Source organism: Muntiacus reevesi, chromosome 17 (genome assembly GCF_963930625.1).
Source record: "Muntiacus reevesi chromosome 17, mMunRee1.1, whole genome shotgun sequence".
In the NCBI taxonomy this organism is placed as follows: domain Eukaryota; kingdom Metazoa; phylum Chordata; class Mammalia; order Artiodactyla; family Cervidae; genus Muntiacus; species Muntiacus reevesi.
Window position 1 is genome coordinate 55,670,831 of NC_089265.1, and position 16,360 is coordinate 55,687,190.

Genomic DNA, 16,360 nt, shown 5'->3' on the forward strand with positions numbered 1-16,360 from the left:
GACAGCCGGGCTGCCCAACCAGGGAATTAGCTGGGCAGCCTGATGCAGGGATCTTTTCCTCTCCGAGGCAGGATTCCCAAGAACTTGCCCTGACTCCCCTGGCTGGAGAAGAATAGCAAACTTACTGATGCTTCAGAGTAATGGAAGCAAATGGCTGAAACTGGTGTTAATTTCAGCTGAATGCTGTTAGCCTCCAGCAGCTCGTAGTTCTGTGAGCTATGATAACGTCTAGGGGTCCTAGCCCAGCCTCTCTCCCCATGCTGAAAACACTGCCAGTCTCAGTTTCAACACTAGGAAGTGTTCTTGCTCTCTTTCTCCAGCTTCTAGAACTTCTTTGACTTTTAGGGCCTCAGAGGTTTTAGTTATTCTGTTAAGCAGTGTAATCGGAGTACCAGGAGATCAAAGAATTTAATCTATACTACAACAGGCCAATTAAAACATTTAGAAATTTAAGTCTTGTCTTCCATCCAGCATAAAAGTGAGAGTATTACTCACTCAGTCATGTCTGACCCTCTGCGACCCTGTGACCTGTAGCCCGCTAGGCTCCTCTGTCCATGGAATTTTCCAGGCAAGAATACTGGAGTGCATAACCATTCCCTTCTCCAGGGAATCTTCCTGACCCAGGGTTTGGACCCAAGTCTCCCTTGCTTTATCCAGAAAAAGACACCTTCAGCTTCCTGAGGAACTCATTTCTTACTAACAAAATATGTACATCACTATTCTCCCAACAGTTGGGAGTTTAGCTCCTTAGATAAACTTAGATAAATAAATAATGTGTTAGGTTGATATCCATCCTGAATCTTTTTTAAGTGGCCTCAAGAGATAACAAGAAATTTCTTACCTGAGCATCTGGGCAGTAGAGGAGAGCCCAGATGGCTCTAGGAAGTACAGAGACCGTCAGGGACAGACTTCTACAGATGTTAGCCATGCCTGGTAATCTCGAGGGCCAGCATCCAAAACAAAGTGTGAATGAATGAAGGGGCTGTTTTCTGACTCGTGGGGGAAGGGAAGTCCGCTAAGGAGGAAAGACCCCAGCAAGCAAACCCCACTTCCGCTAGGCCTACCAGTGTTTTTCAAGTGTAAAATAAGAGGTACGTGAAACGTGATCTCAGCCTTAATCATACACTTCCCAGGCTGGGAGCCCAGAGAGCAAGCTCTTTGACTGGGAATTTCCTGGGGCTCCTTTGCAGTTGCCCACATTGGAGTTGGCATCAGTGGCCAGGAGGGGATGCAGGCCATGCTCAGCAGTGACTATGCCTTATCCCAGTTCCGCTATCTGCAGCGTCTGCTCTTGGTTCATGGCCGCTGGTCCTATAATCGCATGTGCAAGTTTCTAAGCTACTTCTTTTACAAAAACTTCGCCTTCACCCTGGTGCACGTCTGGTATGCCTTCTACAGCGGGTTCTCTGCACAGGTAAGTGCTCAAATGGCATTCTCCACTCTGATCAAGTGGGTCTTCTCTAATCTTCCTCCACTTCAGCCAGTTCAGGCCCTTTTTCACCTCTAGAAACCTGTGGATGACGTGCCACCATCCATCCTTTAAACTCCTCACCCATGATGATCCCATCTCCTAGCCCTGCACTTAACCTTAGACTTCTAAACTCTGTCCTGGCTCTGACTCAGCCTTGACTTCTACCCACAGAACTCTCCCAGAAGATATTTTCATCTTTTCCATGACATAGAGACCTAGAATTTCCAAACATATGTAATGGAGGTGGGGGGTGGTGAGGGTGAGATTCCTGGATCTGAGTTTTTTAGGATCCAGAGTAATCTTTATGGAACAGGCTAAGCCTCAGGAGGCCTTTGGGTCTTGCAGACAGGCCGGTTCTGGCATTTACCTGTAGCCACACTTGGAAACACAGCTTCTCTTTACTTCTTCCTCACCCAGACATACCACCCTGCCAAACACTGTTGTTGCTCTAATGAGTATGAAATCTCCACAGAAGTGGGGAGAAGTGACCCTTGGATGTTGATGTTCTATGAGAATCCCCTTTTTCCTATAAGAAGTTTCTCAGGATTCCCAAGGATTCCCAAAGAGAAACAACCTCCGGAATGATTATCTTGGGAGATCCCTACTACCTTTATGACCTTAGGCTCCAGGAAAGACAGACCAGTCAGCAGACAATAGCGAGCTTGTCTGCCCCTAGTGTCTAGAGACACCACTGTGGCTTGTGGGAGGTGTATGTATCTGTACATGTTACTGCTGACCTCTTGTGGCTAGGAAAGAAAGTAGCCTCTGTAGGCTCATGGGTCTGTTCTGCTTGCCAGTGTTAGAAGGTGTCCAGGGTTAAAGAAACTACTGAATGCCGTAAAGCAGATAAAGAACACAGAGGCTTACATGCCTGGGAGTGCAGGGGGTACACTCAGCGTTCCCTAGAAGCCACTCTGGGTCCTTTCCACGCAGAGAGGAGCAGTACAGGTCATGGTGGAGTTGGTCTAAATCAGCCTCATCAGATTGGCCACAAACAAGTGTAATGTGGCCTTGCCCCAGCCTGGGACCCAGGGACCAAACAGAGTCTGCAGTCCGCTTTCTCAGTCAGATTTCAGAAACCCAAACCATGTTCTAGGTTATCATGGTGATGGGTAGGTGGAGGGCAGAAGGGGTTCTCTTAGAGCTGGGAGGTGGAGCTGAGACTTTGGAAAAGAGAGGGATCTAAGAAATTTCCTTGGTGTTCTTCCAGACAGTTTATGATACCTGGTTTATCACTTTCTACAACCTGGTCTACACCTCCCTCCCTGTCCTGGGCTTGAGTCTGTTTGATCAGGTAAGACCAGCAACACACCTCTTAGTCAAGGCTGAAACCCTGGCCCCTTGAAGAGTATTCCCAGGAATAAGGAGGACAGCAGCAGCCAAGAGATGGGCTCCAAAGTCAAAAGTAAATAGAATCATTTCTAGAGCAAGGGAGGGAGCTCACCACCTGGAGAGGTATCGTTGGATAAAGTAAGGTATGCTCTGCCACAGAGAATAATCATTGGCTGTAGAAACCCAAATTTTCCTGTGTCAAGTTTTTCTTCATAGAGAGAAGCACAGACATTGCGCTGTGCAATAAATGGAGTGTGTACAAAAGTGGAAGGAAATAGTTATTGGGGCAGGACTAGATACATCAAGGGACTCCAGAAAGGAGAGACCCATAAAGAGATACTGGGATAAGCCAGTGCAGCGAGGCCTAGGTGAGAATCCTGAAGGCCAAGCTGGGAAGTGTCGGTAGATTCCTCAGTCGCAGGGAGTCAGCCTGGGGGGTGCTGTCTAGTCCTCTCAGGAATTTCCCTGGACATTGAGGGTCCTGGCGCCCTGCCTCTCCCTCTGCTACCCAACCTCCAGTCCTGGGTACCTGGAATAAAAAAGGAGCCTCCAAAGAGATAAAGTAGCTGAAAGAAGACATCATGGGATCATGGCTCCTGGTCTCCATCAGGGTAGGAAGGAAACTCTCTGAGCTGCCAGCCTCAGAGCAGCAAGAGGATGGGTTCTGTCATTCAGCCTCAACCCCTTGTTACCCAAAGCTTTAGATTTAGGAGATGAAGATGGTCCCATGTCATTCCCTCAGCTGAGTTCCCCAGTGGCTATGGGAATGGCAGGAGCATCACAGAACATAAATACCTCTAACCACTGGCTTCCCTCTTTCCTCCTGCTGGCTTTTGACACAAAGAATACTCAACCAAAGGAACACTTACAACTGGGGACTCAGGTCCCAGTTGCCTCCCCACCCAAGCTCCCGTCCTTCCTTCCCTCTTCTCCCGATCCTAACTGCTCCCTTTCCTAACTCCCCATCTTGACCTTCTAGCTTTCTCCCACCACGTGTATCCCTGCCCAGAGAGTAGGGCTTTGGAAAGGGTCTGTGGCCACTGCTCTGTTCTCTGGTTCTCCATCTCAAGTACTCCATGAGGAATCTCCTAGGCAGCCTAAGAGCAAACTCAGTGAGGGGAGAAGCCTCTGCTCTGCTGGAGATGGGACCTTCTTTGGAGAGACCCTGAGCCTTCCTCCTCACCCTCTGGTGCTTCCAGGACGTGAATGAAACGTGGAGCCTACGCTTCCCAGAGCTGTATGAGCCAGGCCAGCACAACCTCTATTTCAACAAGAAGGAGTTTGTGAAGTGTTTGCTACATGGGATCTACAGTTCTTTTGTGCTCTACTTTATCCCTATGGGGACTGTTTTCAATTCAGAGTGCAAGGACGGGAAGGAGATCTCCGACTACCAGTCCTTCTCCCTGATAGTGCAGACCTCCTTGCTCTGTGTGGTCACAATGCAGGTGTGGCTGGCGGTGGGGTAAGGGGGATTGCGTGGGAGCCTGTCCGGAAGAGAGGAAGGGAAGGAGGGAGGGAAGGCAGGAAGGGAGCGTCCTCTTTCATGAAATGGGAGGAGGGAGGTGACTGATAGATCCTGGGTTGTAGATTAATGTACATAAGAGGGTGCTTTTCAGATTACGCTGGAGACAACCTACTGGACGATGATAAGCCATGTCTTCACCTGGGGCAGCCTGGGTTTCTACTTTTGCATCTTATTCTTCCTGTACAGTGATGGCTTATGCTTATTGTTCCCTGACGTCTTCCAGTTCCTAGGTAAGGCTCTGCCCAGTGTGCAAAGGCTGGGGCTGGGGGCGGCAGTGTGAACCAAGTATGTTTGTTTATTAAATGCTTACTGAGCAGCTATGTAACATAGTAGTTACATAGCAACTACTGCTATGAATTAGACTCCGTGGATATAGAAATGACTGAGACATGATCTTAGCCTTAAAAGGACTCATAATCTAGCTAGGGGAAGTACTTTACCTTATTAGAGCCTCTAAGATATTTTTAAGTTTCTTACCTAATTCGAGTGTTATAAGCATTCTGAGAGATAGGGCAAGAATTACTGCGCTACTTTAGAGACTGGAAGTTTTCTTAATGACTCAAGTCTAGCCCTCCTGGTTCCCAGTCAGATGTCCTTCCTATTATGACATAATGCCTTAACAGCTCCTCCTATTAATTTTCCCGTCACTCGTCTGCACTCTGATGAGGACAAAATAACAGACAGATGTTACCGTATATAACTGGTTCCTATTTTTCGTCAAGCCACTCATTTTTCCCCTCCAAAACCCCCTATCCCATTTTTGTGTCTCCGTCAGTGCTCTGGGACTCCTGGAACCTACCCCCGCCTGGCTTTTAGAGGGAGACAAAGGCCTGTGAATTCAGTGGCCTTGGCTACACCAAGGACCCCAGTACAGTCCTTTAGCATTTGTGTTATTTCTCAGGAGACTAAACTGTTTCCAAGTCAGTAACTTCTTTGTCTGGACTGGAGAAGTACCTAAGTTCAGGCTGACAGCCCCCTTCCTCCAGGCTCTGGTCCCGCCTTTCCTCCCTGGCGCTTTGTTTACAGGTGTGGCCAGGAACACTCTGAACCTGCCACAGATGTGGCTGTGTGTTGTCCTCAGCATAATCCTCTGCATGCTGCCTGTGGTTGGGTACCAGTTTCTCAAACCGCTGTTCTGGCCCGTCAGCGTGGACCAGGTGAGTGCAACAGGAATCTACCCAAATAGAATTCATGACCCTCTTAGCCTTTGCCTCTGTGGATAAAAATCCTGTCCCCCATGCTCTGACTGTAGATTATTGACAGAATTCATCACTGCATGAGACATCCACGGCCATACCCAGTCAGGACCAAACTGAAACACACAGCCTCTCGGCGCTCTGCCTACGCGTTTTCCCACAAACAGGGCTTTGGGGCCCTCATCACTTCCGGCAAGACCATGAAGGTCAGATTTCCCAAGAGAAACAGCTTTCCTCATAAAAGGTAGAGGTCTTTGGGGAAGCCCCAGAGGAGGCAGTCATTGCTCTTCCTCTCTTGCATTCACGAAACTTCATAAGGAGAGACTAGAGCCCCTGGAAACAGCATAAAGTCGTGCTTCCACTCACCCAGGGACTCAGCCCCTTCATTCCCTCGAAGGCTGTGCCCAGGTAAGGCAGCGCAGAGTAGAGAACAAGCCAGACAGCTGTCGGAGTTACAGCATTTCAAGAAGAAGTCATCTCAGGCCTCCCCCTGCCTTCCAAGTTCTAATCTGGACAAGCACATGTGGAGATACTGGGTGAAGAGGGCAATGTGAGGAAGGGAAAGAAGGACCTAATAATCGTTCCCATACCCAGAGCAACCATAAAACCTGCCAGGGCCCTCACAAGCATATTCACCCAGGCGCCTTCACCGGCTTTATCTGAGGGATTCAGGGTAAGTCTTTTGCTGGGCTGGATACCAAAAGGAGGAGACAGCTGTGAACAGTTGGTCATAAGAAGCCAAAGGAGAGTTTCTGAACCAAAAAAAGAATGGAAATTGTTCCTGCCTTGGTAGGACAGCTCAAGATTTTGCAGCCTTCTCTTCTCTTTGACCCAAGAACTGACACCTTTTCAGGCCTCAGAACTGGGACAGGGAAAATGCAGGGGATTTTAAAAATCTTTTCTTGAGGGACATAAGCCATAACTGGTGAACATTTGTCTTCATTCCATAAAATTATTTTGAGAAGAAATTGAATGTACTTGAGAAACTGTTTCTAATAAGTTTATAGATAAGTAATAAACTGCTTATTTTGGAGTGGAGAGATTCGTATGGTCTGTTGGGGCCCCAGTGATAGTAACTCAGGCCAAGCAATAGCATCAGTCTAGAGACTCCTGACACCTGCCCCCTATCAAATGAGAGCAGCGTTTCCCTCCTCCCACTCTTTCTCTACTTCTTTACTTCCGTTCCACTTTTCTTCCCCCCATTACTAAACTCTGTCTTGGCCTCAGCGTCTTTTAACTGTATGTTTATATCCTGTTTGCACACCTTAAATATTAGTCCCCAAAGCTCAACCCTACGTTCTCTGCTCATTTTTCCCTGTACACTTTTCCTGAGTGACTTCTTACAACATCATGGCTCTATTTACCAGTAAAAAGAAGATTCTCAACTCTCTTTCTATCCTAGATCTCTCTTCTGAGGTCCAGATTCATTTATCAAACTGACTCTAAGACACTTCACTTAGTTGAATCTCAGGAAACTCACCAACCTGTATTAAATATATTCCCCCCAAACTTCACCCCAGGATTCATTACTGTCATCCGAGTCACCCAAGGCAGAATGCTGTACTCTTCCTGTATAGTCTGATGTCTAATAAGTCATCAAGTGATATAAATTGAGCATCTCCATTGTCTTGCTTTCAGTTCCCTCCATTATTACCCTTGCCCTTGTTCGTATTTGGATCATCTCTCACCTGGATTACTGCATAAAATCTCCCCACTCATGTTTCTGGCTTTCTTCTGTCTAAAGTATCACGAGTCATTTCCAGAGTCATCTTTCTGAACTGCAAACTTGACTGTGTCAAGCCCCAGCTTAGCATCCTTGAAGAGTCTTGCACACCTCAGGATCTAGTTAAAATTTGCATGTTTTATTATTGGGCCCTCTCTAGTGTTGTCTTCTACTTCTCCCCCATCTGCATTCACTCCATTCATGCTGTTTCTGGTCTTCTTGTCATCAGCTTGCTGTTGTCATATCCTAACATGCTTTCCCTACTCCCTTCTTCATCTAGCAAACTTCTAGTCACCCTCCAGAAACTCAGAATAGTTGGAACTAAATAGAAGTAATGGTTGAACAGCGTTGTGAATGTACCAAGTGACACTGCATTGTATATTTTAAAAGGGTTATGAGAATGTTTTGTGTTAAGAGAATTTGACCTCGATTTAAAAAAATAAATAAACACTCAGATTAGGCACTGTCTCCTGCAAGAGCTTACCCTTATTCCTCAGTGTGACCTTTACATGTCTGTCCGATGCATTCAGTTGCTCCCGTGTATATAATTGTCACTGTCAGTGATATTTATCACAGGGCATTATAATCACTAATTTACCTGTCTATGCACAATATATAATGGGTCTTTAATAAATATCTGTTGAATAAATGAACAAATAAAATGAAAGAGTATTGAAATTTGCTTCTCTATTTTTGTTTCCCTGAATAGCACTACCACCCAGTTGCTCAAACCAAAAAACTAGAAGTCTTTCTAGACAACTCCCTTGCGTTCCTCTAATCCAATCTATCCTGTTACCAAGTTTCATACACTTTGTCTTAGGAATATCTTTAAGTCTTTCTCCTCATATTTGTTCCCAATCCCATAGATTTCATTGTTCCTTGCCTAGACTGTGCCAACATCCTCCCCTCAGATCTCCCTGCCTCTGATTCTGCTAATTCCCAATCCATTATCCACACCACAGAGAATGATCTTTCAAAAATCCAAATCAGATCATGTCATTTGCTAGTTTAAAGTCCATTAGTGAATCGTCAGAGCTTTCCTGCCTTGGTGGTGCCTACCTCTCTAGCTTCATCGTCACTTTCTCTTGCAGATGCAAAATTATTTGCAATTCCCCCAAAGGTTCCACTATCTTCAGAAGCCACTGTGCCTTGGCCCTTTCTGTTCTCTCCTCTTAGAATACATTCTTTCCTTTGTCTAGCTAAGGTCTATCTGATCTTCAACCTCAGTAGCTTTAGTTGCTTCCTCTGGGAGCCTTCACTGACACCCAGTTCCCTATTCTGAATTGTGTGCCTCTTCCTTGCACAAGAACACCTTAAACATTTTTCTTATTTTTGGTTCCCATGATTTGACTGTGTATCATTTACATGCCTATTTTACTGTGGTTTTCTCCTCTGCTAGGCCATGATGATCGCCTTGAGGATAACAATTGTTTCATTTTTTAATTTGAATAACTAAGCAAAATGCTAACGCTTGGATTATTAATGTTTTTCTATTAGTGAGTAAATGAATGAAATCTGCTACCTTTTATTTTTCCTAAAACTGTCTTTTACCTGTCCTTTCAATGTGAATTTTATCCTTTAGGATCTAGTTTCCAGTTATACTTTGCAGGCCTCTTTTTATGAAGCACAGTCACTCACGGCCTCCTGACTAGAGGCATTGCTCTTCCTCCCTTGGATTTACACAGCTTAAGGAGAGATAAGAGCCCCTGGAAACCAGTGTAATACCACACTGCCACTCTCACTCCAGGGGCTCAGCCTCTTCATTCCCTAAAAGGCTGTGCCCCGGTCAGGCAAAGTAAGGTAACGAATACGCCCCAGACATCTGTCAGAATTACAGCATTTCAAGAAAAGGTCGTGTCAGGCCTCGCTCTACCAACCCTTCCAAGTTCTAATCCGGACAAGCACATGTGGAAGTGAAACCGTTTACCACAGAAGCCAAAACCCACAGGACCTGGTTTTTTAAGCTAATGAAGCTCAGGTTCTTGATATCTCATCGCAGAAAGAATTTGGTGAGAGACAAAGTGACAGGAAGAAGTGGATTTATTCAGATACAGAGAGAAGCAAACTACACAGACAGAGTGTGGGCCACTGCAAAGCGTCTGCCTGCAATGCGGGAGACCTGGGCTCCATCCCTGGGTCGGGAAGATCCCCTGGAGAAGGAAATGGCCACCCACTCCAGTATTCTTGCCTGGAGAACCCCACAGATGGAGAAGCCCGGTAGGCTACAGTCCATGGGGTTACAAAGAGTCAGACGTGACTGAGCGACTTCACTTTCACTTTAGTTTTTATAGGCTGGGCAACTTAACATGCTAATGAGTGGGAGGATTCCAACTCTTGGGGGAAGGAGTGGAGATTTCCAGGATTTGGGCCACTGCCCTTTCCTTGGTCTCTCAGCAATGCCTTGGAACTGTCACAGCACTTCTGGGCATGTCATTTCACTTGCTGATTGAGGATCAAGATCTAGTTCTGTCTGCTATCATTATCCCATTTGATTCTAATTGGTTTATGTTGTGTGAATTCTTTCAAAAGTTGTGCCCTGTCCCTTTCCATCCTGTTAAAGAAGTGATGGGTGAAGAGAGGGAATGTGAGGAAGGGAAAAGAAGGATCTAATAATCGTTCCCATGCCCAGAGCAACCATAAAATTTGCCAGGGCCCGGCACAAGCATATTCACCCAGGCACCCTTACCAGGTTTATCTGAGGGATTCAGGGTGAGTCTTTTGCTGGCCTGGGTACCAAGAGGAGGAGGCAGCTGTGAACAGTTGGTCGTAAGAAGCCAAAGGAGAGTTTCTGGACCAAAAAAAGAATGGAGATTGTTCTTGCCTTGGTAGGACAGCTCAAGATTTTGCCGCCTTCTCTTCTCTTTGAAGAGTGACTTTGAGGAGATACCCCACGTCCAAGGGCAGAGGAGAAGCCACAGCAAGACAGTAGGAGGGGTGAAATCACATTTAGAATCAAACCCCATCCCCACCAGAGACGCACAGAGGGCTCAAACAAACCTTGTGTGCAGCAGGACCCAGAGACCCCACAGAGACCGAGACAGCCTGTGTCTGAGCGTCTCCTGAGGAGGTGCGGGTCAGCACTGGGCTGCCGCAGGGGCCGGGGCTCTGGGTGCAGCAGACCTGGGTGTGGCATGAGCCCTCTTGGAGGAATCGCCATTAACCCCACCACAGAACTGCCAGAACTTACACAGGACTGGGGGAACAGACCCTTGGAGGGCACGAACAGAACCTTGTGCACCAGGACCCAGGAGGAAGGAGCAGTGACCCCACAGAGACTGACCCAGACTTGCCCGGGAGTGTCCAGGAGTCTCAGGCGGAGGTGTGGGTCGTCGGTGGCCTGCTGCAGGGTCGGGGCACCGAGTGTGGCAGTGCGTGCATGGGACCTTTTGAAGGAGGTCAACATTATCTCCATCACCTCCACCATAGTTTGGCCTCGGGTCAGACAACAGGGAGGGAACACAGCCCTGACCATCAATAGAAAATTAGATTAAAGATTTACTGAGCATGGCCCCGCATCAAAACAAGACCCAGTTTCTCCCTCAGTCAGTATCTCCCATCAGGAAGCTTCCATAAGCGTCTTATCCTTCACCATCAGAGGGAAGACAGACTGAAAACCACAATCACAGAAAACTAACCAATCTGATCACATGGATCACAGCCTTGTCTAACTCAATGAAACTATGGGCCATGCCATGTAGGACCACCCAAGATGGATGGGTCATGGTGGAGAGTTCTGACAAAACGTAGTCCCCTGGAGAAGGGAATGGCAAACCACTTCAGTATTCTTGCCTTGAGAACCCCATGAACAGTTTGAAAAGGCAAAAAGATAGGACACTGAAAGAGAAACTCCCCAGGTCAGTAGGTGCCCAATATGCTACGGGAGATCAGTGGAGAAATAACTCCAGAAAGAATGAAGAGACGGAGCCAAAGAAACCACAACACCCAGTTGTGGATGTGACAGGTGGTGTAAAGAGTAATATTGCTTAGGAACCTGGAATGTTAGGTCCATGAATCAAAACAAATTGGAAGTGGTCAAACAGGAGGTGGCAAGAGTGAACATTGACATTTTAGGAATCAGTGAACTAAAATAGACTGGAATGGGTGAATTTAACTCAGATGATCATTATATCTACTACGGTGGGCAAGAATCCCTTAGAAGAAATGGAGTAGCCATCATAGTCAACAAAAAGTTGACTGAAATGCAGTCAAAAAGTCTGAAATGCAGTACTAGGATGCAATCTAAAAAATGACAGAATGATCTCTGTCCATTTCCAAGGCAAACCATTCAGTATCACAGTAATCCAAGTCTCTTCCCCAACCAGTAATGCTGAAGAAACTGAAGTTGAATGGTTCTATGAGTACCTACAAGACCGTCTAGAACTAGCACCCAAAAAAGATTTTCATTATAGAGGACTGGAATGCAAAAGTAGGAAGTAAGAAACACCTGGAGTAACAGGCAAATTTGGCCTTGGAGTACAGAATGAAGCAGGGCAAAGGTAGTAGAATTTTGCCAAGAGAATACACTGGTCATAGCAAACACCTTCTTCCAACAACAAAAGAGAAGACTCTACACATGGACATCACCAGATGGTCAATACCAAAATCAGATTGATTATATTCTTTGCAGCCAAAAATGGAGAAGCTCTATACAGTCAGCAAAAACAAGACTGGACGCTGACTGTGGCTCAGATCATGAACTCTTTATTGCCAAATTCAGACTTAAATTGAAGAAAGTAGGGAAAACCACTAGACCATTCAGCTATGACCTAAATCAAATCCCTTATGATTATACAGTGGAAGTGATAAATAGATTCAGGGACTAGATCTGATAGACAGAGTGCCTGATGAACCATGGATGGAGGTTTGTGACATTGTACAGAAGGCAGTGATCAAGACCATCCTCAACATAAAGAAATGCAAAAAGGCAAAATGGTTGTCTGAAGAGGCCTTACAAATAGCTGTGAAAAGAAGAGAAAAGAAAGACAAAGGAGAAAAAGAAAGATATCCTCATTTGAACGCAGAGTTCCAAAGAATAGCAAGGAGAGATTAAAAAAAAAGCCTTCCTCAGTGATCAATGCAAAGAAATAGAGGAAAACAATAGAATGGGAAAGACTAGAGATCTCTTCAAGAAAATGAGAGATACCAAGGGAAATTTTCATGCAAAGATGGGCTCAATAAAGGACAGAAATGGTAGGGACCTAACAGAAGCAGAAGATATTAAGAAGAGGTGGCAAGAATACACAGAAGAACTATACAAAAAAGATCTTCACAACCCAGATAATCACGATGGTGTGATCACTCACCTAGAGCTAGACATCTTAGAATGTGAAGTCAAGTGGGCCTTAGGAAGCATCACTACGAACAAAGCTAGTGGAGGTAATGGCATTCCAGTTGAGCTATTTCAAATCCTAAAAGATGATGCTGTGAAAGAGCTGCACTCAATATGCCAGCAAATTTGGAAAACTCAGCAGTGGCCACAGGACTCAAAAAAGTCAGTTTTCATTCCAATCCCAAAGAAAGGCAATGTCAAAGAATGCTCAAACTACCGCACAATTGCACTTATCTCACACGCCTGCAAAGTAATGCTCAAAATTCTCCAAGCCATGCTTCAACAGTACATGAACTGAGAATTTCCAGATGTTCAAGCTGGATTTAGAAAAGGCAGAGGAACCAGAGATCAAATTGCCAACATCCGCTGGATCATTGAAAAAGCAAGAGAGTTCCAGAAAAACATCTATTTCTGCTTTATTGACTTTGCCAAAGTCTTTGTGTGGATCACAACAAACTAAGGAAAATTCTTCAAGAAATGGAAATACCAGACCACCTGACCTACCTCCTGAGAAATCTGTATGCAGGTCAAGAAGAACAGTTAGAACTGGACATGGAACAACAGACTGGTTCCAAACCAGGAAAGAAATACGTCAAGGCTGTATATTGTTACCCTACTTATTTAACTTATATGCAGAGTACATCATGAGAAATGCTGGACTGGATGAAGAAACAGCTGGAATCAAGACTGCCAGGAGAAATATCAATAACCTCAGATGTGCAGATGTCACCACTCATATGGCAGAAAGTAAAGAGGGACTAAAGAGCTTCTTGATGAAAGTGAAAGAGAGTGAAAAAGCTGACTTAAAGCTCAATATTCAGAAAACTAAGATTATGGCATCTGGTATCATCACTTCATGGGAAATAGATGGGGAAACAGTGGAAACAGTGGCAGACTTTATTTTGGGGGGCTCCAAAATCACTGCAGATGGTGACTGCAGCCATGAAATTAAAAGATGCTTGCTCCTTGGAAGAAAAGCTATGACCAACCTAGACAGCATATTAAAAAGCAGAGACTTTGCTGACAAAGGTCCATCTAGTCAAAGCTATGGTTTTTCCAGTAGTCATATATGGATGTGAGAGTTGGACTATAAAGAAAGCTGAGCACTGAAGAATTGATGCTTTTGAACTGTGGAGTTGGAGAAGATTCTTGAGAGTCCCTTGGAAAGCAAGTAGATCCAACCTGTGCATCCTAAAGGAAATCAGTCCTGAATGTTCATTGGAAGGACTGATGCTGAAGCTGAAAATGCAATACTTTGGCCACCTGATACAAAGATCTAACTCATTGGAAAAGACTCTGATGCTGGGAAAGATTGAAGGCAGGAGGAGAAGTGGACAACAGAAGATGCGATGGTTGGATGGCATCACTGACTTGATGGACATGAGTTTGAGTAAACTCCGGGAGTTGGTGATGGACCGGGAGGCTTGATGTGCTGCAGTCCATGGCGTCACAAAGAGTCAGACACAACTGAGCGACTAAACTGAACTGAACTTCTCTTTGACCCAAGAACTGACACCTTTTCAAGTCAATAATATCCCCCCAAACTCCTGAACAACTGGCATCCTCCCTGATGGTTCATATGCATCTTGGGAGAGTTGAGTCTTGGTCTCTACTCAGGAATCAATGACAATTCACTCCAATGTTCTTGCCGGGAGAATTCCATAGAGGAATTCCTATTCCATAGGGTAGAGGAGCCTGACGGGGTACAGTCCATTCAGTCACAAAGAATTGGACATGACTTTTTTTTCAAGGATCCAAAACAGCAGATACTTCTTTCTAAGGTGAAGTTTTAGATAACCATTTAAGACTTGCCAAAAAATGGGATATGAAAAGTCTCAAAGTCTTAATTCCTTACCCACCTTGAGAAAGAGGCCAGCAACTCAGACATTGGAAAAGTATCCTTGGAGAGAATTACTAGTAGGCTTTGAGTCCCACCCCCAGTTTAGTTTTGAAAGGGTATAAGGAAATTACTTGCCGAGATTTGATACAGTTAATGGGTGGAGGGATACAGAGAACTCATGCCTCACTTATACCTGGAAAATCTCAAAAAGGAGAGAAGAGCTAGCTATCTGTTCTACGGTAGAGCAAGAGGAGGTGTTAATAGTGGTGGTGAGATTGGCATTGTTTTTCAGGACAAGTGATTCATGAGTGCTCCCCCAGATCAGATATAAACCGTTTCTTTATTTTGTCCATATCTTGTTCTTTATCTTGGTCTCTTCCAGAGAGACCGTCTGAAAGGTTGAGGAGACTTCCCCAGAAGGAAGCAAGAGATATGGTGTCAAATGCCTGGGTATTTTAAATAGATAGCAGGTTGCCTGAGGGTGGGTTTGACTGCCTGTCTAACAGCATGAGGTAAATTTTCTATATCTTGATTTCAGAGGTGGTTACATGGGTGTATATATACATTTGTCGAAACTCATCAAACTGTATACTTAAAATCTGTGCATTTTATTGTTTAATTATACTTCAATAAAGTTGATTTTTTAACTGCCTAGAGATTTGTAAAGGAGCTATAAGTGATCAGCTAGAGGAGCTGAATTCACTCACCTTAAAGTAAATTGGTATAGGAGAAATATCTACACCAACAAAGAAAGAATCTCTCTGTCAAAAAAAAAAAAAAAATGACTTTAGATACCTGCCAAACACTAAAACTAGTTTGTGACAGTATCAGCCAAGTAAGAACCTCCTTCTCCCTGCACCCTGCTCAAACACTGGAGAAAGAAGATTAGCAAACTGGGGCATGGAAGAGAGGTAAGTAAGGAACAATAGGCATCTACTAAGCCCCACTGAATATGACCATCTGCAACAGGGCCAGGCTGAGGGATATGAAAAACTTTAATTTTAAAGCATGAAATTTAACAAAACACTTTCATTACCTCAGACATCTTAAATATTCAAAGTAACAGTACTGATTGCTACCTTAAAATGACCAGAAAATTCATAAAGTCTCACGCAATAGGTTAAAAGGGTAGGAGACAATATAAAATGGTTTCACCGTTATGGGCTTCCTTGGTGGTTCAGACAGTAAAGAATCTGATACTGACCCCACAAATGCCATTCTTTCAAAGTTCCAATTACACACACACACACTGCCTTCTCTCACATGCATCCATATACAAATATTTACTGAGTGTCTGCCATGTCTGGGCACTGTTCTATATGCTGCCCATAGAGTGAAAGATAACAAAGATTTCTACCATCATGGAGCTTACCTTCTAGAAGAAGACACAGTATCAAAGGAAACAAGATCATTCAGACAGTAAGTGCTATGAAGCTGCCACAGTGGCTGCTTTTACAGTGAGAGATTGTGAGGGGAGAGCGGCAGCTAACTTTCCGACCACCTTTTTTGGTCAGAAAAGGACTTTCTGAGGAAGTAACATGTGACATGAGACTTGGATGACTAAAAGGATCTAGCTTTGCAAAAATCTTAGGGACATTCAAGTCCCTGAGATAGGAGCAAGCTTTGTATGTAAGAAGTCTAACGTGGGTAAAACATCATGAGCAAAGGGGAGGGTGGTTGGAGAGGTATGATAAGATGCCGTGGAAGACTTTAAAGCCAGTTTGAAAAGATGGTTTAAGCCATTCTATGGGCAATAGGACTGTAAAAGTGACACCAGAGAGACTATTTAGGAGGAAATTACAATTGTCTATGCATGGAATGGTGGTGGCTTAGACTATGGAAGCAGTGAAGAAATAAGTGTATGAGTAGAGGATACATTTTTGAAGATAAAACCAAAGGACTCTGTGGGTTAGCTGCAGAAGATGCAGGCACTAGTCTATCAAA

At 44.8% G+C, this 16,360-nt stretch overlaps 1 protein-coding gene across 1 annotated transcript in view; it reads left to right on the forward strand.

The window, feature by feature from the left end:
* LOC136148357 (phospholipid-transporting ATPase FetA-like) overlaps positions 1-16,360 on the forward strand; it is a 118,338-nt gene that overhangs the window by 97,809 nt on the left and 4,169 nt on the right. Inside the window, exons 23-30 of the mRNA XM_065907865.1 lie at positions 1,191-1,414; positions 2,682-2,765; positions 4,003-4,248; positions 4,420-4,558; positions 5,355-5,485; positions 5,581-5,730; positions 5,895-5,932; positions 10,419-10,615. Of these exons, the coding sequence (XP_065763937.1) occupies positions 1,191-1,414; positions 2,682-2,765; positions 4,003-4,248; positions 4,420-4,558; positions 5,355-5,485; positions 5,581-5,730; positions 5,895-5,932; positions 10,419-10,615 (1,209 nt within the window). The remainder of the gene's footprint in view (positions 1-1,190; positions 1,415-2,681; positions 2,766-4,002; positions 4,249-4,419; positions 4,559-5,354; positions 5,486-5,580; positions 5,731-5,894; positions 5,933-10,418; positions 10,616-16,360) is intronic.